Source organism: Chlorocebus sabaeus, chromosome 2 (genome assembly GCF_047675955.1).
Source record: "Chlorocebus sabaeus isolate Y175 chromosome 2, mChlSab1.0.hap1, whole genome shotgun sequence".
In the NCBI taxonomy this organism is placed as follows: Eukaryota; Metazoa; Chordata; class Mammalia; order Primates; family Cercopithecidae; genus Chlorocebus; species Chlorocebus sabaeus.
This window is the reverse complement of record NC_132905.1, coordinates 2,161,317-2,183,707: the sequence shown is the minus strand read 5'-3', so window position 1 is coordinate 2,183,707 and position 22,391 is coordinate 2,161,317. Positions and strand designations below refer to the sequence as shown.

The window sequence follows — 22,391 nt, the reverse complement described above, 5'->3', positions numbered from 1 at the left end:
GTGGGTTGCAGGCCTCACAGCCAGTGGGCTCTCAGGCCTAGGCCCAGTTGAGTGCAGGTTCCTGCTGGGGCCCGTCCCGGGCCAAGACTCCCAGCCACACAGTGGCCAGAGCCCGTGTTAGCCTTGGGAATCTGTACTTTATTATTTCCGACCCAGAGAAGAATCCCCCTATTTTATCTACATTTCATGCATGAATTAATAAAAACAAGATCTTCATTTTCTTCCTACACTGTACCCGACATTCTAACCTGTACTGTACCAGGAGGGATTTCTCTGAACCTCTGGGATGCCATATTGCCAAAACTCTAGTGTCTGTTAAACCTGGAGTCCCTCCTCTCCACACCAGGCAGCCATTTCTCAGAGGTCACTGCTAGCATCTGGGCAGGCAAGCCCCAGCACTGAGGTCTGGGACATCCCACCTACATGATTCCAACAGCCCTGGTGGGGAGGGGGAGCTTGCCCTCATCAGGTCATTACCCTGATCCTGTCTCAGAGTGCACCTGCATACCAAGAAGCGGTGCAAGACTGTCCAATGTGCATCAGACAGCAGCTGCCACGGGGCTGAGAGTGAAACAGAGAAGCCAGGGGTGGGGCAGAGTGGAGTGGAGTCCAGAAGCATGGGAGACCAGAAACATGGGAAGCATGGGAGGAGTCCAGAAGCATGGGAGACCACAAATATGGGAAGCATGGAAGTCTAGCCCACCTGAGCAGCAAGACCTTTCCTTGTAAGTAAGGATCACACCCTAGAGTAAGACCTACCTTAGCAAAGCCTAAAGCCAAACCCAGACAGGAAAGAGAGTTTGCAACTTAAATCCCACTAAGTTAAAGGGGCTTGAGAAACACCTTGAGCTTTCCCCCAGAGCCTTACTGACAAAATGAAAAACAAAGCCACACAACTTAAGGTGGTCAGCCAGTAACTCAACCACCTGCAAGAATCAGCTCTTCAAGGGAGATCACAGGGTCCAGTCTCTCGGCAGGTAACCATGAGACATGCAAGGAGACAAGAAAGTGTGCAAGGCCAAGGAAAACAGCAGTCGAGAGAAACTGAATGTGAGATGGCCCAGGTGTTGAACTTGACAAAAACCTTATAAAACAGCTTTAATGATATGCTCAAAGAATTAGGGGAAATATGGTCACAATAAGTGAGAAGATAGGGAATTTCAGCAAATACTCAAAAACTTTAAAAAAGAACTAGATGGAAACCTTAGAATTTCAAAATACGTTAACAAATGGAAACTTCAACTGAAGATGGCAGAAGTCCATCTGCCAAGGACCTCGCAGACACATCAGTAGAAATCTTCCAGTCTGGAAAACAGAGAGAACACAGACTGAAGTCCAGGAACGCAGGTTCAAAGACCTGTAGGGCAGCATCGACAGGTCTAACATACGTGTAACTGGAGCCCCAGCAAAAGAAAGTAAGATTGAATTGGAAAAAAACATTTGAAGAAATATTAGCCAGAATGTTCCAAGTTTGATGAAAGACACTGACCTACAGATCTATAAAGCTCAGAGAACCTGAAGCAGGCTGAATATCCAGAGAATCACAGTGAAACACAACACAGACAAACCTCTAAAAAATAAAGAACAAACGTCTCAAAACAAAGATTGAAAGTCATGCCAGAGACACAAAGCATACTACGTACAGGGAACAAGGTTAAAAATTATAGCAGGACCAGCCCATGCCACATGGCAAGACCCTGTCTCTACAAAAAAAAAAAAAAAAAAACCCACAAAAATACAAAAGTTAGCCAGGCATGGTGGCATGCACCTGTAGTCCCGGCTACTCGGGAAGCTGAGGCAGGAGGATCACCTGAGCCCTAGGACGTCAAGGCTACGGCAAGCCATGATCATACCACTGCACTCCAGCCTAGGTGACACAGTGAGACCCTGCATCTAAAAAAATTAAAAATTACAGCAGGACGTCAGAAGACAGTGGAACAAGGTCTTAAAAGTTTTGCAAGAAAAAGAACAATCAGCCCAGAACTTTGTAACCAGTAAAAATATCCTTTGAAAATGAGGGTGAAGGCCAGGCGCAGTGGCTCACACCTATAATCCCAGCACTTTGGGAGGCTGAGGCGGGCAGATTATGAGATCAAGAGATCAAGACCATCCTGGCCAACATGGTGAAACTCCATTTCTACTACAAACACAAAAATTAGCTGGGCGTGGTGGCGCACATCTATAGTCCCAGCTACTCGGGAGGCTGAGGCAGGAGAATTGCTTGAACCTGGAAGGCAGAGGTTGCAGTGAGTCAAGATCACCCCACTGCACTCCCGCCTGGCAAAAGAGTGAGACTCTGTCTCAAAAAAAAAAAAAAAAAAGAGAATGAGGGTGAAATACAATTTTCAAGTAAACAAAACCAGAGAATCCATCACCAGTAGACTTGCACCACAGGAAATCCCAACAGCTCTCCTTCAAGCCAAAAGGAAATGGTGGCAGCTGGAAATGGACCCATGGGAAGGAATGGACAGTACCGCAGATGGCAAATAAGGAGGGAAACATAAAAGACCGTTTTCTTTCTTCCTGTACTTTACTTAAAAAAACTGACAGCTGAAAGCAAAAATAACATGTTAAGGCTGGGTTTATAATTATTAGAGTAAAAGATACAACCACAAACAAGATGAGAAACTAATGGAATTTGGACAAACAGCAGCAGGCGGCACTTCCTCCCCTTCATTCTCCTACAGGGGTTTATCTGAAACACAGACACTGCAGCAAGAACAGTCAGCAAGACCCCTATTCAGATCATTCTTCTGACAGTTATAATTTCCCCACATCCTTTTCAAATCCAGCCTAAACCTCATCACGGTAATCAAACTTCCTCATGAAAAAGACTCAGCTCATGTGATATCCACAGATAAGCTGATTTGGATTTAAAATGTCAAGTGTAAAACAAATATTCCAGAACAGGTGAGACAACATGTAAATGGTGAGAAAGCAAATTCCCCTGTGTGCGTCCGTCCCCTAGAAGAGGTGGCTCGAAGATGTTCCCCATGGCTCCCCAGGACCTTGATCCCACAACACTGCTGTACCTCTGCTCCCGAGCCCGGTCCCGGACAGTCCACTTTCCTCTTTTTCCTGGGCCCGATAGCTGCTAGTGCTGTGAGGTTGGCGTCCCGCTGTCTCATTTGTGCCAGTTCCTGTTGCTGCATCTTTTATTTTGAAAAGGAAACAAGGAGCATCATTTCTTGCATGTTTTTTACCTACTACAAAAGTAATACAGAGATACTAAAGGGTTTTCTGTAGTTTCCTAAATCGTAACTTCTTTAATGTTTTGACTTTTTCAATAGTAAACATATTCTATAATCCGAAAAATAAGATTTTTTTTAATGCAACAGATGTTCATCTTAAAACTCTCAGAAAATATATGCAAGTCAAAAGCACAGAGACTAATGTCCCCCCAAAGGGAAGTCACCATTGAATTTAAAAGTAGGACACCGTTTGCATAGGAAAATACCTTTGACATGATATTTATTTAAACTTGGCAAACATTTCAAATAGACACACAAATGCCTATCGAACAGACGTGCCAGTTTCCTTAGCCCCCTCCCGTGGGGCATCAGAGTGCACAGCAAAGCGCTCACGACTAACAGGGCTCACCTCCTTTGCCTTCTGTTTCAGCCTTAACTGTTCTGGATCTTCTTGTCTTGACCGAGACTATTTTTGAAAGAGGTAGAAAAGTAAGTTAAGAACTAAATGTTTATCATTTAACAAATGTGTTATCTTATTCACTATACAATAACACCTAGGTAATGTGAAAGAATGCATAGCAAATTTGTTAAATGCTTATAGCCAAAGATGAGAATTTACATCACACACCATGAAAAAAGCTAGTACTCTTGAGAAGTCAGTAACATTTGGATTTAAGAAGATACAGTCTTTGAAACACATCTACCAATCGCAGGCTCTGACTTGACCTGATGTGACCAGATGACGGCGAGCAGAATGGGTCTCGTAGGCTCCTTGCCGTTCTGCCTCACACACCAGGGATGGGACAGCCTGTGGCTGTGATCGAAGCAAGTGCCCCTCCCACTCCACAGTACCCACCCCCATCCCCGGGGAACTGCGGTCTCCTGTCTGACTCTATGAATGAGGAGGCGCCTCGCCTGGCTGTGAATGTTCTAGAACAAGGGCAATCTGAGTGTGAAGAGTCCAGTCCAGTGCACACAGGGGGCTCTAGAAACATGTGCTTCACACCTGGGTGTGACTGTGTGCAGCGTGAGGTGCTGGGAATCTTAAGCAGCCCCGCTTTTCAAGCATCTGCGCTTTTCAAGCATCTGCGCTCGTGCTGGATGAATGAGGCTTCTCTTTGCAGCTCCAGGGACAGCACCCATCGCCTCTGCTTCAAGGACAGCCCAAAACATGCTCTGACGACCCGAAACCCCAGCGACTCAGTGAGCTCATTAGGTTGTGCCCAAGACGGAGGGGCCCAGACAACAGCAGCAGATACCCAGCACTTGCCTTTGCTGCCCTCATCAGGATCTCCCGCTCCTGTTCGTCCTTCCTCTGTTTTTCGATTTGATCGAGCTGTTCAAAAAACTTGAGCTGTGCCCGGACATCACTCGCCTGCTCGTATCTGTCGTCATCCTATGAAGACAGTTAAAATCCTGCTTGTCATAAATCTGAGAGCCCAGCAAGCAAAGGGGTTGTCTAGCACCACTGGACCATCCGTGCACAACGCCCTCCCTCCGTCCAGTCCCAATCTGGCGAGGACCCGACCCTCCCACCTCACTGATACTGCGCCCGAGAGCTCTATCAATGCCCCCGTCCACAGAACGAAGTCTCGTGTTGGCTGTCTCAGGGGCACACTTGTGGGAGAGTGTCCCTTTTATGCACTTTGACACTGTCTGATTTTTTTCTTTTTCTTTTTTTTGGAGATGGAGTCTCGCTTTGTCGCCCAGGCTGGAGTGCAGTGGTGCGATCTCAGCTCACTGCAAACTTCGCCTCCTGGGTTCACGCCATTCTCCTGCCTCAGCCTCCCGAGTAGCTCGGACTACAGGCGCCCGCCACGACACCCAGCTAATTTTTTTTGTATTTTTTAGTAGAGACGGGGTTTCACCATGTTAGCCAGGATGGTCTCGATCTCCTGACCTCGTGACCCGCTCGCCTCGGCCTCCCAAAGTGCTGGGATTACAGACGTGAGCCACCACGCCCGGCCGATACTGATTTTTTAAGTAACATTTACCGTTTTTGCTGCAACACAGAATTACTTTTAGAGCAAGGGCTGAGTGTATGTATTTTCAGTGCTGCCCTGAAGGCGCTGCCTCCTGGCTACGGGAACAGGCACCACCTCACCCCGTGTGCCCTTGGAAGAGTGTTCATGTGACTGCTGGTGAGGAGGGTACATTTTACTTAGAAGAGCTGCTTCATGAGAATAGGGCTGTGGCACCTCAGGGTCTGCCAGCTCAGCCCACAGCCCAGGGAGAGCGGTAGGTGCCCACAGAGTGAATAGGATCACCTTCCAAAAGGTAAAACCCGCCAGGCGTAGTGGCTCATGCCTGTAATCCCAGCACTTAAGGAGGTTAAGTCAGGAGGATCACTTGAGGCAAGTTCAGGACCAGCCTGGGCTACATCGCGAGTCCCTGTCTCTTTTATTAAAAACACAAAAATTAGTTGGGTGTGGTGGTGTGTGCCTGTAATCCCAGCTACTTGAGAGGCTAAGGCACAAGAATCACTTGAACCCAGGAGGTGGAGGCTGCAGTGAGCCGAGATTGTGCCACCGCACTCCAGCCTGAGCGACAGAGTGAGACCCTGTCTCAAAAAGAAGTCGTCCCAAAATCTAGTCCTGTAAGAAATCTAAAACACATTCAAAAGGAACATGGGGGCACTTGGAACCCACCGCCCTCTGCCTGGATGTGGGGAGGAGGCTTCCAGCCAGCAGAGTGGGGGTCAACAACAGAAAGACACTCTCCTAGGCAAACAGCCTGTTACCTTGTAAGAAAAGTTCTTCTGCTGAGCCGTTTCTGATATTTTCTCTACAAGATTCTGTAGCCTTTGTTGCGTGGCATGTGATACATAACTTACTACATCTGGATGTAATTCCGTTATACCATGTTTTTTACCTAAAGGTCAGGCAATAAAAACAGATTTTAAAATCATTAAGCACAGTTCTTTCTTTATGGCTAATCTCTCATCCGGCAGTTACTGCTTTTATACAACCCAAGGGCAGCCCAGACAGGCTGGTGGGTGGAAGGCAGTGGTACCCACACTTTACCCAAGAACCACCACCAGCAACCATGTGGAAATCACAAACTCAGACAAAACACATGACCAGGTATCAGGTGTGCTCACCTGAAGCTCCATGCTCCAACAGCGCTGCTGTTTAATAAGGAGTCAGGGATAAAACACCAACGTACCTATTTCTAATATTCTTCTCTGCAAAGGCGCTTGGAGGAGGAAGGTTTCATCTTTACAGGACCGCGTTAGCGTACCCACCAATTCAGAGTTGGTGGCTAATATTCTCGCACTTTCTTCTGACAGGTTTACTCCAGCCATTGATGCAACATCATTAATGTCATCATCGTCCCTTGAGGAAAGAAGGAAAGATCGTTTTAACTGTACAAGGAATTCACTGGGAGGAGGGCTGGGGTGGTAAAGGCAGGAAACCCCACGTGGAAGGCAAGGCCGCGCCAAGGCCAGGCCTCTGTCTTCCCAAGTGCCTGCACCTGCTGCATCTGCCACAGCAAAGAGGGTGCCTCGCTGCTTTCCTGGAAAGCCTGACCGTTCTGCGGAAGGAGAGCTGTGAACTGGTGCCAGGTTAATCTACACACAGATGCGCAGGGGACTCGAGTCCAGAGAAAGCAGAGCCGGGAGCAGCACAGGGACTTCTGGGGGTCTGATCCATGCAAAGCTTTTCAAAGCCAGAGGCAGCATTAAATTCTTCTTAAAGGCTCAGAAAAGTTGGAAGAAGAGTACACACAATTTCTTCTTGAATCACCTAGAAGTTGCTAACCTGACTCTCCTCCACCCAGAACATTCTGCGTACGTTTCCTACAGACCAGGGCGTCCCCTCCAGAAGCAGGGTGCCATTGAGACCAGGCCATGATGAAGGACCCCTCCCCAGGCCCGTCCCCATGGGCCCTGGTCCCAGCAGCGCCTCTCCCTGCAGGACAGTCCACATCCCAATCCCAGCGGCCTGCAGCTGCCACATCTTGTCCGGCTCCTCGAGCTGGAAGGTTCCTCAGCCTCTCCTGACTCCTGGGTTGCCCCTGACACCTGGAAGGCACAGGCCAGCTGTGTGCAGAACATCCTCTTCCAGGCTGACTTCAACCCCCTCATGGGGAGACACGGGCTAAGAGTCCTGCTGGGAATTCCACATGCACGCAGCCTCCACTTGCCGCCTCCAGCAGTGGGCTCTGAACGCGAGGCCGGGGGCCTGCCTGCCATCTCCCGGGGTCGCTGTGTCCCGGGGAGCTGCTCCACAGCAGTTCTCACACCCAGTCCTCCTACAGGCTCCACGTGCTCACTCAGGGTCTGGCCACGGCCTGGCGTCCCGGGCAGTCCACGGACTGTGACAGGGCTGCACAGCTTAGGGCTCCGGCTGTAGGACCCAGCCGTGGGACGGAGGCCACTCTGCTGACATCCACATCCAGGTCATGCCCATGTCCACTGCTCTCTAACACAGGACGGTCTCTGCTCATCTTGTATTTCCAGCCCTGCAATCAGTCTTTTCTCTCAGGAGCCCTTGTCATTTTAGTGGAAAATGGTTTTTAGAAGACGACATCTGAGCACTAGGTGTGCTCAGTGCTACTGGGGCGTTACTGTTCCCAGGACCCAGCAGTGGACAAAGCTAGAAACTTATGGCAAGACCTATGGCTATCCATGCCTGCCGACACACACTGAAACCCAGTGGCTTGTATCAGGATTCCAATCCTGAGCCAGCCCACAGGGATCGTTCTCCTTTATCCCTTCTGCCAGGTCGCTGACTCCTTGACAGCAAAACACCAAGGCTTCCCGTAGCCTTGATTCTTTCACCCGTGTATGTCCCTAAGTGTCCTCCCTCCTCACTGAGGTATCAGCCTCCCGCTGGGCCCAGGCATGCTGGCCATCTCTCCCTGCTTGGGCTTGGACTCTGGCTCAGGCCACAGCTACTCCCCAGGCCTGCTATGCCCTGCCTGATGCCTTTAGGTTCGATGAAGTGTCTGGGAAAGGGAAAACGCATAGAAAGACTTCCTGAAATACACACAACTCCACCACCCCTTGATCACAACAGAGATCACTCCAAGCCTCTCCCATTGCTCAGGTCCCATAAGCACCTCCCTGACTGACGGCGATGCTAAGACCAGCTGCTTTCCAGGAGGCCCAGGCAAAGCAGCATTTCTTTTCCTAGAAACAGGGTCTCACTCTGTCACCGAGGCTGGCATATAGTGGTAAAACCATAGCTCACTGTTAACACTTAACTCTTGGCCAGCAGTGATCCTCCTGCCTCAGCCTCCCAAGTAGCTAGGCACACAGGCGCACACCACCAAGCCTGGCTAATTTTTTATTTTTCTGTTGTTGTTGAGTAAGGTTTCACTATGTTGCGCAGGCTGGTCTCAAACTCCCCGGCTCAAGCGATCCTCCCACTTCAGCCTCCTATAGTGCTGGGACTATAAGCATGAGCCACTGCGCCTGCCCCGGTACAGCTTTTCTGAGAGTTCTGAAGTTGAATACATGGAAAGTGAAGCATTTTATACTATGAATGCAATGAACTCAAAATACTATGCTATATTAAAAAATGAATTTCCTATTAGTTCATATAAAAACACAGTTGATTCGCTTTCTGGCTATGTGCATGAAGCAAAACCTCTTTGAGTCAACTCTATGGGAAAACATACTTGTGTGAACATGAGGTCAAAGTGAGCGACGTGAGGTCAAAGTGAGCGACGTGAGGTCAAAGTGAGTGTGAAGCAGCAGCCTCAGAGCCCCTGGCCACCAGGGCCATGTGGGAAAGACCCATGGGCGGGAATGCAGCAGCACGGACTCTGGACTCTTCTCTGCTCTGGCCACACTCCTGCAATGTACACAGGCCCATTCCTTACCGAAACGAACCTCCCCCAGGCTCCTTGAGTTTATTTTTCTGTGCAGCAGCTGCTTGTGCCGAGACAGCGGAAAGGGCTTTGGTTCCAGGTAACACAGCGGGTTTCACCACAGGGACTACAAAACAAACACACAGTGGAAACCACACAAGGCTTTTATTAGATCAACTATGTGCTCTGGTGCTTTACAGGCCCAGGGGCACAGCTACCACTCTCCTGATTAGCTACAAGAAAGTTTCCAAAAACTTCAGATTAATAACTCTAAATTACAGTACAACGTGTAAGCTGTACTTCTCAAGCATTTATTTTCCTGTATTTCATCAAGGTTTTTAAAGTGCAAGAATAATTACAGATAAAGAAGCTAACCATGGTAAATATGTAAGTAACATTTAAAATCATACTGACAGTGGTGATGGTTACACAACACAGTAAATGAAATTAATGCCACTGAACTAGATACTCATAATGGCCAATTTTATATAATGTACATTTTACCACAATTAAACAAAAGCCCAGTGGCAGCTGGCTCTGGGAGCAGCCCTTGGTCTTGAGTGGCCAGGGGCCCACGAGGCCCTCACCTGGCTGCAGCGGGTTCAGCTGGATCTGCTGAGGCGTGGTGAGCATGATCCGGTTGTGAGGCTGCCGCAGGGCGACCATGGGTGTCTGCGTCAACGTCACCTGCGGAGGCCGGATCAGGGCTCCTGGCTTCGGAGGCTGCTGGATCACCTGAGGCAGAGCCAGCAGAGAACGGTGAGCATGCTCCCTGAGGGCCAGGGGGCCACTCGGTCCCTAGCAGGAGGTTCCTCCCTTTCCTTCCGTTGTACCCCACACCCTCAGTGAGAAGTCCTGGGAAGACCCCGTGTGCGGCTCAACCCCAGCAGGCTACAGGACCATGCTCTGGGCATTGACTCGGCCAGACCAGGGCAGGACGTGGGCAAGGGGTACCCATGTGGGCACAGAAGGGGCAAGCAGGAGCAGATCTGCTGCCTAGAAGCTGCCCCTGGGCACCGGTCAGGGCCTGGAGGGGGCGGGTGGCAAAGTGATGCCTGCTGACCTCAGCAACCCAGGATGGGGCGGACCATTACCCCCCAAATATTAGCAGAGGTGACACTGTTGCCTGGTGGCTACAGGTCAAGTGGTTTTACCTCCTCTGAATTTTCTTTTTTTTTTTTTTTTTAGACAAGTCTCACTCTCTCTCCCAGGCTGGAGTGCAGTGACATGATCTCAGTTCACTGCAACCTCTGCCTTTCAGGCTAAAGCGATCCTCCACCTCAGCTTCCTGAGCAGCTATGACCATAGGCGCCCACCACCATGTCCGGCTAATTTTTGTATTTTTTCGTAGAGATGGGGTTTCACCATGTTGGCCAGGCTGGTCTTGAACTCCTAGGCTCAAGCAATCCTCCCACCTTGACCTCCCAAAGTGATGAATTACAGGCATGAGCCACCAAACCCAGCTCCCTTTCTGAATTTTCTATAAGACGGCTGAGGGCTTTTCTACTAGAGTGGGGTTAGAGTTCCTAAGCCTTGCCTGAACTTGGCCCTCAAGGGCCTCCACCCACTGCCCCCAGCAGGGCCAGCTCTGTCCACCCAGACCCTGCTGGGTCCCTCACGGTAGGCTCTGCCCAGCTCTGCTGTCATCCTGCCTCTCATTCTCACCTCCAGCACACGGCAGAGATCCAAAACCTGGCAGCAGTGGCCACGGCCTGTGCTGCGGCCCTGTCCCCAGGACACTGGCATCCCTGTCAAAAGCCAGTGCTCAAGTCCATAAGGCCTGGCCCTAAACCTCTGGGTCCAGGTGTTTCAGAATTTAGTTGCTACCGTTTGCAAAGGTGCCCTGGCAGGTAAACTCCATGCTGCAGAATATGTGTGGGGGCCTGGGAAAGCGGCCTATAATGCAAACACTTCTTCAATAAAACAGGAACACCCACACTGAACAGGAAGAGCCTCAGGCAGCTCAGGCCACCTGCTGTCAAATGCTCGGGCCAGGCCCTGCGGTGTAGGGAACCTGCCATCAAATGCCCGGGCCAGGCCCCGCGGTGTGGGCAGCCTGCCATCAAATCAGGGAGAAGCCTGGGTTCTGCCTCCACAGGCTTCAAGGTGCAGGCAATGGATCGGATGCCCTGGATCCCACCGACTGCGCTCTGCAGACTCCACACATGGTCAGGAGGAGCCCATGGAAGCAATATGCAGAGGTGATCCTGCTGCCGAACACAGCATCTAATTCTAAAAACACTCATGCTGCTCGTCTGTGACTAAGCACCAGAGGTCAACACCTGGCAAGAAAATGACTGCCCACAGACTGTCCCTGCTTAAATAGAACCCACCTTTTGGGTGAACTAGCTCCACTGACTAGGGAATAGGGAAGTTGTATCCTTACACTACACTGAAGCAAGGGGCGCAGCACATCTCTTCCCCTCTGGAGTCAAAAGGCAGGCAAGGAAGCCCTCTCTTTACACAGGAGCTCAGCCCTTCCCAGTGGCCATGCTTCCCTGGCCTTTATAAGGGACACCTTCCCTCCATGCCATTTTGCCCTGTTCTCGCTACTAATCAAGACAAAAACAAATGCAACTTGAACAGAGCACGAGAGCCAGCTCCCCAATGGATACTCCTCACCCAGCTGGTTCTGACGTGTGCACCATCAGAACACATACCGGCTCAAGATGAGGGAGCCCGCACCATTGTGTTTTTTAAGCTGTCTTTAGAGGAAGAAACCCCGCTGACATTTTTTTAAAACTGCCCTTCTACGTTTGGTGAATTCCCTCTGCCCATGAAAGGGAATGTGCCCGAAATGTAACTCTTCTGGCAAAGACGTCCTTTCTCTAGCTGCAGAGCAAACGTCATGACTACAAAACCAAGAAAGCCAGATCCCAATTGCACATAAATGAACCGCTACGAGCAGCCGCAGCTTTGCCTCCCGGGACCCCCCTAAATCTACCCTGCGCTGTGAGCTGCTACCCTGTCTCCAGTCTCCTGCCCACCTGTCCCACGCGGGTGCCCGTGTCTTACGCTTGGACCGCTGCTCCTAACCCAAGAGAACATCTAGCTACAAGATCCTCTAAAAACACACTGCATCGTTTACACCAGTAACACCCCTAGACAAGACAAGGCGCGGACGTGCCGGTGGTTCAAAGCCAGCTCAACTATTTCATTTTACTGAGACAAAATACAAAATCCCAGGGCCTCAACCCTGATTTCTATTTTAACTAAGGTAATGCCTAAGCTTCCTCTAGCAGGAGCCTTCCTGCATGCTTGGAAAAGGTTTCTGAACCGTGGCCAATTTATCTAAGAAGCTGGAGGGAGCAGAGGCACGGTGGGCTGTGTGGACTAGTAAGGTGCCTCTTCCATACCAGCGGTGTGGGTTGCCCCTGCTTGCCGACGCCGACCTGCGTGGGCTGCGTGAGGCTGAGCACAGGGGGCTGGAGGGCACTGGTCACGGTGGCCGCCGTCTTCCCGGCCGTGCGCTGGACTGAGCTACTCAGCACCACAGCCGTGAGCGCAGTGGTGGCCTGCGAGGCGGGTGGTGGCGGCTGCTGCTGGCTCTGCTGGATGAAGGCCGCGGAGTCGGGAGTCAGCTGTCTCAAGGCGGGTAAGCTCCTCTGGGTGGAAAGACAGACATGAGGGGTCAGGGGGTTGTTCATGCGTCAGTTTTCCTTGCTTAAAAATTCAGAAATATCAACTTTTACAGAAAATTTTTGAGTTAAATAAGACGGATGTTGGCCCTCACAGCAGCACGTCTGGATGTCAGGGGCCAGGATCCCATCCCGCCCTCCCACTAGGCGGGATTTTTCCTGATAGCAAATGTCCAAAATGTGTTTAAGAAAACAAACAAAAAGAGCCATATTTTTAAAATACTTTTTAAAATATTTTAACATCACGGGAAGAGAAGATTCTGAATGTTCCCAACACATGGAAATAAGTACTCAAAGTGATAGACCCCACATACCCTGATTCTATGAATGTAACAAAACATTACATGCACCTCATAAATATGTACAAATATACGTATTAAATTTTAAAATGTGCTGATACCAATGATTATCCAACAGACAGCCTGACACTGTTGAAACCCTTGGTCCTATCCAGCTTTGCAAACACTACCCCAATTCCCTGTTCCCCTCAGTTTCAGGAAGCACGCGCCCTTCTCACCACCTTGCGCACAACAGAACCACAAGGCCACAGTGTCAGGGGAGCTCCTGCTTTACAGAAAAACACCTAACATTCTGTCCCCAGGCACTGAGTCCCCGGCCCCACCCCCGCAGGGAGCACAGGCGCTGTGCACCCTCTGTGCCTGGAGCACCCTCAACCCTGTGCACTTGGAGCATCTGCGCCCCACCCCTCCCTGGCCCTGCTGCTCATCAAGCACCCGGGCCTTCGAAATTACCTTCAGGAAAGGCACAAGGTAAGGTTGAGGTGAAGAATTAAGTTCTCGGTATAACCTGCTTGTGAAATCTTCTGCTTCGATTTTTCCATCCTTAAAAATAAAATCCATGTTGAAATTCTGGTGAATGAGATTCCACACACACTTCTGAATCCCGCATCACTCTGGTCTTGTATTTTACGGCTGATTCCGCCCCGAGTTTCACTGGACAGAGGAGATGGGAAAGTCTGCGTGCTACACCTTCCACAGATACACGTGTGACAGGCGCTCACCCTGGACACCGCAGTGCAGCCAGCTGCGGACCACATCTCCTCCTGGGAGGGTCACCTGTCTACTTCTCGTCTTTTTCTAAGCCTCTTACTCAATGCCAGTCTTTACTCAGTGTTTACCAGGCACCTATTCGGTGTCAGGCATTTTGCTAGGAGGCAGATCAGCCTAAAAGTAACTCCATTATCAAAGCCAGCCCTGCAAGCACAGTGCTACAGGAGGTCACAGCGTGCCAGGGGCCACACAGACAGGATCCAGACAGTCAGGGCATCAGCACCTTCAGGAGCAGACTGTTGTCTGCAAGCAGTCAGGGTGCCCAGAGTCCCCAGTCAGATAAAGGGGAGCCCAGAGCAAGAGAGACAGATTCTGTTTCAGAAACAGAGGCCAGCGTGGCATAAAGGTCGGGAAGACAGGCGACAAGGGTGGGAAGGCGGTGCCTGGACTGAACCCTGAGAGACTCGGGAAGACACGGTCAGGCGGGCAAGGAGAAGGCACGGAAAGACTGGCCACTCCAGATCCCAGGCCATCCCACTGAGGCCAGCATACCCCTGAGCCATGAGACAGCCGTCGGGAGAGCCAAGGTGGAGAGCCAAGAGTTCGGCCATGAGTAGAGATGTAGAGCTTGGGACTGTGGGTTAAGGAGAGGGGAGGCCGCCAGGAATCCTCCCACCTTCTGGCCAGGAGACAGAGTGCTGTTCACTGCGACAGAGGTTTCGGAAGGGGTGGGGGCAGGGGTGGGGGGGACGGCTCTGCCACTGGAGCACGAATGTGCCTCAGCTGGTCCGCTCCACGGGGAGGGGGCTTCTGCTGGGTCAGGGTGCGGAACGCCTGTTCCAGCAGGGACTGCGGACACCTGGGAATTTTACAAGAGGTCACACAGGAGTGGGGAGAGGACCAGAAGGGAGCTGCCAGGGACCCTGGCCAGAGTGCAGCATGGTGGGGGCAGCCAGAGGAGAAGAGAGCCACAGACAAGGGACACAGGCACCAGAAAATGGCAAAGCCCAGGAGACCACCAGGCACCAGCCCCAGAACACCCAGCACCAGGAAGGAGTCTCCTCAGCTAGGCCACACACACCTCTGACAGGTGTGCACCCCTCCCCTCTGCCTGCAGCCTTCCAGAGGAGCTCTCCCTTTGCTGGCACAGGCCTCCCAGGCACAAGTCACAGCAGCAATAGGTGTCTGTCCTATGCAACAGGCCTTAGGGAAAAGGGAATGTCAAGTCAAGGTTTCTCACCAGTAAATTCTGCACGAGCTCTTTCACATTAGCTGCTGTCTCTGTAGACTGCTTGCCAGATGAAGCCAGTTTTATTAACGTAGATAGGAAATTTTTACATTTCTTCACGTTTTCCATAGTTTCCTGGATTAAAGTAAAAAGACGTAAGTGAAAAATCTTAAAAGGCAGATTTTTGTCATAGCCTTTGGTTAATAAAATATGCATATGTATAAGAGATACATATATTCTCTTCTAAACTTCAAGAAAATGCACCACCTCTTGGCCTGTGGATGGGAGTGGAACCCTGGGCAGTGCTCTGAGGGGCGGCCCAGCCACATCAGTCACATGGCCACCGAAGTCAGCATCTCCCTCGGTCCCGCAAGGCCACGTCTAGGAATGTAGCTATGCAAATAATGAAAAAAGTGAAAAGAGACTCTGCGAAGATGCCTGCTGCAATGTCGCTGACCATAAGGACAACCTATGCCAATCCAAATGGACACAGAAGGAAACAAATAGGAGGCAGACATGAAAGCAACGAAAAGTGCGCAGCAAAGAAACCCAAGAAGTTGCCAAGTGGGGCTCACTGTTCACAGATGTCCATCACCACAGGCCAACACTGCGCGTGTACCAACGGGTGGTGCCGCCATTTTATAGACTGAACGCGACAGTCCAAATGGGTGGTGCTGCCATTTTACAGACTGAACGAGACAGTCTACCAGTGACTTTTTCAAAGGCACGTGTTTGGGCTTTTGCTGTTTGCAGACTTCTGCAGTCTGAGGCCCTCAGGGCCCACCTCAAGCAGCAGAGCCCCACACGCTCACGTGGGCCCCAGACTGTTCACCACTTTGTGAAGCAGGCAGCGAGCGGTCTGGGACAGAAGCCGGCCGGAGGTCTCAAGGCTGCCTTTTCTGACCTGCGCCATGGGCCTGACCGTCTTTGAAGGCACGGAAAGGAGCGGCTCTTACCGTGGCAGCTGAGGAAGTGGTGGTTGCCCCTGGAACCGTGCGCTGAGGAGTCCCCGTCTGAACAGCCGTTGCCGTCCCAAGTGAAGCCGTCTGGGCAGCGCCACCCAGAACGAGCTGAGGCTACAAGAATCCAAAACACAAGGTAAGCGCATCTCATGCTACCAGCTAATGAGGGGAAGACCAGCCTCACGCCCAGAAAAAGAAAACAAGCCTCCCTGTGGTGGCCAGGACGCCCAGGAAGCCAAGGGCCCTGGACACCTGCCAGTCAGCTGGACACGGGAGTGCTGCTGGGACGCCTGCCCTGTGCCCTGACGACCGCAGTCCTGAGCACCTGAGGAAGGCATGATTTGCACCTGCATCAAAAACAGACGTTCACAAAGCCAGGCACTGCAGAGACTCCAGTCCTCAGAAGTCCATGGAAAAAGGCACATAGCGACCAGAGTAAATAATCCTAACGGACAACCCAGATCCCCATCTCTCAGAAATCAAAACAACTGAAGAACGGCTCCTGAAAGCTCCATCCTCCCAGATGCAGAGGCTGGCTACAGGGCAGTCAGGCCTCCACAGCCACAGCCTCTCGCAGGGGAGGGTCCCCAGCTCCCTGCAATCACCCAAACCCACCTTTCTTTACTCCCCAAAAGTGAGTGTCAACAAGAAGCCTCCCACAAAGGGGAGTTTTCAGAGCAGATTCGAGCAATGAAGGATGGGTCATCAGTGTCAAACTGTCAGAAAGGAGCGGCTGCTTTGCTAAGCAAATGAACAGCCAGACACCAAAAGGTAGCTCAGACAACTCGGTGGCCCGTACTCAATTCCTAACATTTCCATTCTACATGAATAATCAGAATGCAAATGTTTACTGATATTTTAAACTAGTACTTTTCCAATGTATAAATCTAGTCGTCAACATTCTCTCTCTCCAACTTTTTAAACACTCCTTTGCAGCTTCTGAAAGCAGGGGGCAGTGTAAGCCTAAGAATGGCTCCAGAGCAGCGAGCGCAGCTCCCTCCCCGTGGCAAGGTGGGTGCAGCCCCGTCAGCACGCAGGAAGCAGCTCTGAACAACCCCACAACCCTGCTTCCAGAGGGGTGCGGAAGGGCTGTGAGGAGACAGCAGGGCGGACGGGCTGTTTCTAAGTCTGTGTATCTTTTCACTTGTAACAATAAGCATGGATTTTTTTTAACTGAAAAACATCAAATAAAAACCTCCAGGGAAGAAAACGTAAAACGACACACCAAGCTGCTGCTTCCGGACCCCAGGAGTGCCCAGGACCCATCTCATCTTTTGCGAGTTTTCTTTCCCATCAGAACTGACTCCTCACACTTACTTCTGCTCCTGTGAACACATATTTCACCCAGATGATATCCAGATCGTGTCTGCCACTAAGTATAATGCAAAAACTTAACCATAAGCTTCACTACCTTCTCAGAAAAGTCACCGTACCCAAAAATCCAGACGCACCAATCAGAGCACAGGACTGAGCAAACTCCTTCAGGGAAAACACCGAGGGCAGGACCTGCACCAAAGGCCAGCACACGTCTCCCTGGTACCGAACCGCCCTTCCACCCGCTTTCACCCACTGCAGCTGCAGCCAGCCGGGACATGATCCCGTGAGGGTGGAAGAGCCGGGGTGGGGGGAAGTTGCCCCTGAAGTCCACACCCCCGGGGCTCAGCCTCCGTTTCACCACTGAGCAATGGCAGCAGGGTCTGTAGCACTAAGGCAAGGACTCTGGATCCGTCAGCAGCACATCCAGGCCTGGTTCACCGCAGGTGCTTCACTGGCAGTGACCAACACCACAGAGACCTATGCATCCACGGACGCTCACAGATACCAGACCAAGAAAAACCCCTGAACCACTTTTCTCCCAGCTGCTTCCTGCTGACTGCCCAGAGAAGGCTGCTTCCCTCACCAGGTGCATCTGACCAGCCAGCCCCTTTCCCTCCACGCACCTCCGCCACCCCCTCCAGAACAGCCTGGCCTGCACACAAACCCTTCTGGGCTCTGCAGGCCAAAGGCTGAGCTGTTAGGAGCATCAGCACCACTAGGAGAGGGGCTAGCACCTGCTCCGGGACACGCCCCCCTCCGCAGATGAAAACGATGTTCTAGAAACCAGCGGCCACCTGGGTGGGTGCAGAACCCTTCTGGAACTATGCTCTCACTACGGAACGGGACGTGAGTGGCAGGTGGCAGCATGGCGTGGCAGGCACCCTGCAGGCGGCATGGCCAGGAGTGAGTCCCAGAACCTCCCTCGCCTCAACATAAGCGCCGCATCACGAGATGAAAGCAGCGATCTCATCTGCTTCCCAGGGTGCGGTGAAAATTACAGTCCATGTGCCTGCAACAGTGAGAATGACGCCTCGGCCACATTCATCTCAGCGACAGCTGCCATCCCCATGGTTACACACAAGGCCACGTGTGCACACACACTGTCCTCACCGCAGGCTGCTTCTGCTTCAGACATGCCTTATGATCAAGTATTAGTAAGCACATAGTTTTAAAGCTTCCAACATGGTGGAAAGCTTGAACAGTGCTGCTGGTGTTAAATTCTGTGTGACTAAAAAAAAAAAAAAAGAAATCCTGACTTATCCCATGTTGGTGGTCAAAGAAAAAGCACTTTCTTCAAGAGAACCTTCCTCCCCAAATTTGACTTAGTATCCAGTTTAAAAAAAAAAAAAAAAAAAAAAAAAAAAAAAAAAACTCCTAAGGCCTGATCTCTGCATCAAAGAAATCAGGCTTCGTGGCCCCTGCAGCCTCAGCAGATCCGCCGCCCGCCCTCTCACCTGGACGCCGGGCGAGCGCTGCAGGGTTGCACTGGGCTGCACCGTTGTCTGGGCCTGAGACACTTGCTTAATTATGGTAGTTGGGGTCACCTGCCGTGCAATGATAGGTGTTCCAGGTGCCTGAAAAATAAGCAGAGTCACCTAAAACAAGCGCAAGTAAAAGGAATTCCCACCCACAGGTACGTAGAAATTATTCCTTCCAAATATAACTAGTATATTCGAGTGGGCCCCAGGCTTCTCCATGATCTGCAATGAAGCCACAGTAATTCTAAAGTTTTCTTACCAAAGAACAAGTGTATGACAAACATTTTCCTATATCACAATAAACATATCACTAGGCTTCTTAGCGTCTCTACAAAAACTCGTCTCTGAAGAATGCAGTGTCTGGAAATGAGTCCTCGTGCTGCTGGCTCGTGACCTCATTAACAATCACCAACAAGGGTGCAAAGGCAGACGGCCAGTCGGTGCCGCAGAGGGGAAGGGATGTGGCCGCCCCTAGGCTAGATGGCCAGTCAGTGCCAGAGAGGGGAAGGAAGGTGGTTGCTTGGGACAGAGGGACACTACAAGTCCTGAGCCCATGAAGTTTGTCAGAGAGAGACTGACATGGAAAGAGCAGATGGCAGACTGCAACGCGATGCCCACAGTGCAAGTGAAGCCACGAGTGTCTTCCACAGCATCCCACTCAGCAGACAGATGCTGCAGACTTGAGGACACTGTTCTGTGCTACTTCAGATCTAGGTGGTCTCTGGCAGCCTCCAGCACGTCCGTCCACGTCCCCGTCTATGGGACAGAGGTACAACTCCAGAGGGTACGCAGGTCACGTGGCAGGCAGAGAACGCTGATCAAGTCATTCCAGTCTTCACAAACCTGCCAGGTCGTTCAGAGCAGCAGGGTCACAGTGCCAGGGAAACACGGCAGGAGACGGAGCAGGAACACGCAGCGTGCGGGCACGTGCAGGTGACAGTCATGGGGCCAGACACAGACACACGCCGGGAAAGGCGAGTCCCGGGCACTCTGCCCTCCAAGTCAGAATCCATGCTCCCTACCACAACTCGGGAGACAGGAGCTTCGGCCCTGAAGGCTGACGAGGTTTTGTGTGTGTGTGGCCCTCATGCGCCCCCTAACAGCAGCAGCCAACCCCACTCGCACACAGAGGCTCCAGGACTCTTGGTGCCTTAAGAGTCTCCATGCAGCGCTGGTGGGGTCCTGCCAGTGGAGTCCTAGCACGATCTTTACTTTGCAGATGAGGGGACAGGCACAGGAAGGTGAAGCCATAGGGAGAGAAGGGAAGGGGCCAGGACAGCCAATCCTGGACTGCTCACTTTGACCCCACTCGGCCAGCCCTTCGGTGGGCTGCAGGAGCTGGTGCCTCTGAGCTGGGCAAGGCCCTGCCACCAAGAGGAGGAGAGGAGAGCAGTGCCATCCTGGCCCATCCTGGATGGGACCGGACACCGCACACACTTCCCAGTCTTCACTCCCACGGCTATGCCTGGCCCTTGCAGGCTTCCCCAGCATGCGTGGGTAGAGGGGCTGGGCAGGGAAGGAGTTCACACTCCAGGGCACACGTGCACTCACCTGTACGGTGGAGATCTGGACGGGAGGGGCACTTGTGGGGGTGGCAGGGCGGGGCGCCATGGTGGTCTGAGGCTGGGCATGGGCCTGCGCCTGCATCTGGGCCAAGGCCTGCTGAGGAATCATTAACAACTGCCCATTCTCACTTCGGACGAGGACCATTCCTGCAGACAAAGGAGACCTGGCGTCAGGAATGCACCCACCCCAGAGTCCTGAGGAGACCCTGGCCCGACCCAGGGAAAGCTGACAGCTATGAGAAGGAAACAAAGGAAATCAAGTCTTAAACACACGAATCCCCCGAACTCGAAACACACTTGTGAATCACAATGGTATACAAGACGAGAAAACTGTAAAGGTTGCTAAAAGGCCGTGAAAAAAAAAAATGGCACCTGAGCCTCCCTTTTATAAATGAGCCGGACAGCAAGGCAATGTAGCAATGGCTTCCACTGGCCACGTCACGTGCCCCCATGCCCCCAACCGGCCCACACACCCCACAGACATGCCAGTCTCCTTGCTCCCACCTCCTGCCTGTGCCACGGCCAAGTCGGCTGGGCTGGGCCTAGAGGTCACAACCATGTCTACGGCCCACACTCCAGATTCTCCCAACCTGCTGTCCTGTGACGCCCAGACCCAACAGAAGGAGGGTGGGCCACGAGGCTCCTCACCAGAACCCTCCTCTCGGGAGGCGGAACAGTGCTGCCCCCACGCTGCCCTGACACCCACAACACAGGCACAGAGATGCGACACAACCCTTAGGAAAGGAGAACTATTTGCCCTTCATGGTTCTTGAGCTAAATCATGGGAAAGCAAATCCTACCATTTAGGTTTGGCATTAATTTTAGCTTCAAAAAACAGCAACCAGTTAGATCACAAATTCCATTAGAAACAGTAACACAACGGTCCAACTTTTAAATGTTAACTTCCCATGACAGAGGTGGGGATGCAGCCGCGGGAACAGGGCTATAAACACTGCACTCGTTCCCGCGTGAAGACTCGGCAGACAGCCCAGCACCACAGAGCTGAGAAACTAAACACACATGCAATGAGGCACCGCCACCGGCCGTCCCCACCACCCATCACAGCTGGCCAAGCTGCAGGGCACAGGGGGCGGCCACTGTGTTTCCCAGCCTCTCCTTCCTCCCCTTCATGGAGAATGGAAAACAATAACCTCAAAAAAGACAAAGTAAGGCCTGAAAACCTCCTGTTGGTCCTGACAAATAAGCGTGGGGCTTCCTCCTCCTGTGCTATGATGCTGGGGCACTCTCAGAGGTTTCAGGAGAGTCTGGGAAGCTGCTGGGCTCCAGCTCTTTCAAAACTCAGCGTGGTATCAAGAATAACGGTAAAGCCTCTCCTGGGCTAACATCTAAAATTCTTGATCCAAAAAGCCACATTTATGCCCATTAAGAAAACTTCCCTCCAAAACATCCCTTTCAAAATAAACCATCGAGAAATCAAACAAAAACCAAACACCCAGCTGCAGCAAATAACCTGCTGGAATCTCCAAGCCTGGAGCTCACGAACGAAGTAACAGGAAAGGCCTCCACGGCTCCATCTCTTGAGTCTGTGCCCACAGTGCCCAGAACAGCCTTCAAGCGAGGCGGACACTCATCAGCCATGTGGCCGCCAGAGCTGCTGCAAGTCACGAGGGAGAGTTCCACTCTCACCCAAGCACACATGGGGCCTGGGGACCCCAAAACAAGACACCTGGTAAACACCCCATGTCTGTGATGGTTATTATGGAGTGTCAACTTGATTGAAGGATGCAAAGTGTTGCTCCTGGGTGTGTCTGTGAGGGTGCTGCCAAAGAAGGTTAACATTTGAGTCAGCGGACTGGGAGAGACAGACCCACTGTCAATGTGGCTGGGTACCACTGAATCAGCTCCCAGCGTGGCTGGAACAAAAGCAGGCAGAGGAAGGTGGAAGGACTGGACTGGCTAAGTCTTCCCACCTCCATCTTTCTCCCAAGCTGATGCCTCCTGCCCTGGAACATCAGACTCCAAGTTCTTCGGCTTTTAGACTCTTGGCCTTACACCAGTGGTTTGCCAGGGGTTCTCCGGCCTGTGGCCACAGACTGAAGGCTGCACTGTCGGCTTCCCTACTTTTGACATTTGGGGACTCGGACTGGCTTCCTGGCTCCTCAGCGTGCTCACAGCCTATTGTGGGACTTCATCTTGTGATCCTGAGAGTCAATTCTCCTAATAA

At 51.7% G+C, this 22,391-nt stretch overlaps 1 protein-coding gene across 1 annotated transcript in view; it reads right to left on the bottom strand.

Moving 5' to 3' along the window:
- Positions 1 to 22,391, bottom strand: part of TAF4 (TATA-box binding protein associated factor 4) — a 90,810-nt gene that overhangs the window by 21,912 nt on the left and 46,507 nt on the right. Inside the window, exons 2-14 of the mRNA XM_008021752.3 lie at positions 20,193 to 20,353; positions 18,618 to 18,737; positions 15,841 to 15,960; positions 14,897 to 15,019; positions 13,399 to 13,488; positions 12,365 to 12,613; positions 9,596 to 9,743; positions 9,021 to 9,135; positions 6,357 to 6,526; positions 5,932 to 6,062; positions 4,462 to 4,587; positions 3,601 to 3,657; positions 3,033 to 3,152 (exon numbers count right to left, since the gene is read on the bottom strand). Of these exons, the coding sequence (XP_008019943.3) occupies positions 3,033 to 3,152; positions 3,601 to 3,657; positions 4,462 to 4,587; positions 5,932 to 6,062; positions 6,357 to 6,526; positions 9,021 to 9,135; positions 9,596 to 9,743; positions 12,365 to 12,613; positions 13,399 to 13,488; positions 14,897 to 15,019; positions 15,841 to 15,960; positions 18,618 to 18,737; positions 20,193 to 20,353 (1,730 nt within the window). The remainder of the gene's footprint in view (positions 1 to 3,032; positions 3,153 to 3,600; positions 3,658 to 4,461; positions 4,588 to 5,931; positions 6,063 to 6,356; positions 6,527 to 9,020; positions 9,136 to 9,595; positions 9,744 to 12,364; positions 12,614 to 13,398; positions 13,489 to 14,896; positions 15,020 to 15,840; positions 15,961 to 18,617; positions 18,738 to 20,192; positions 20,354 to 22,391) is intronic.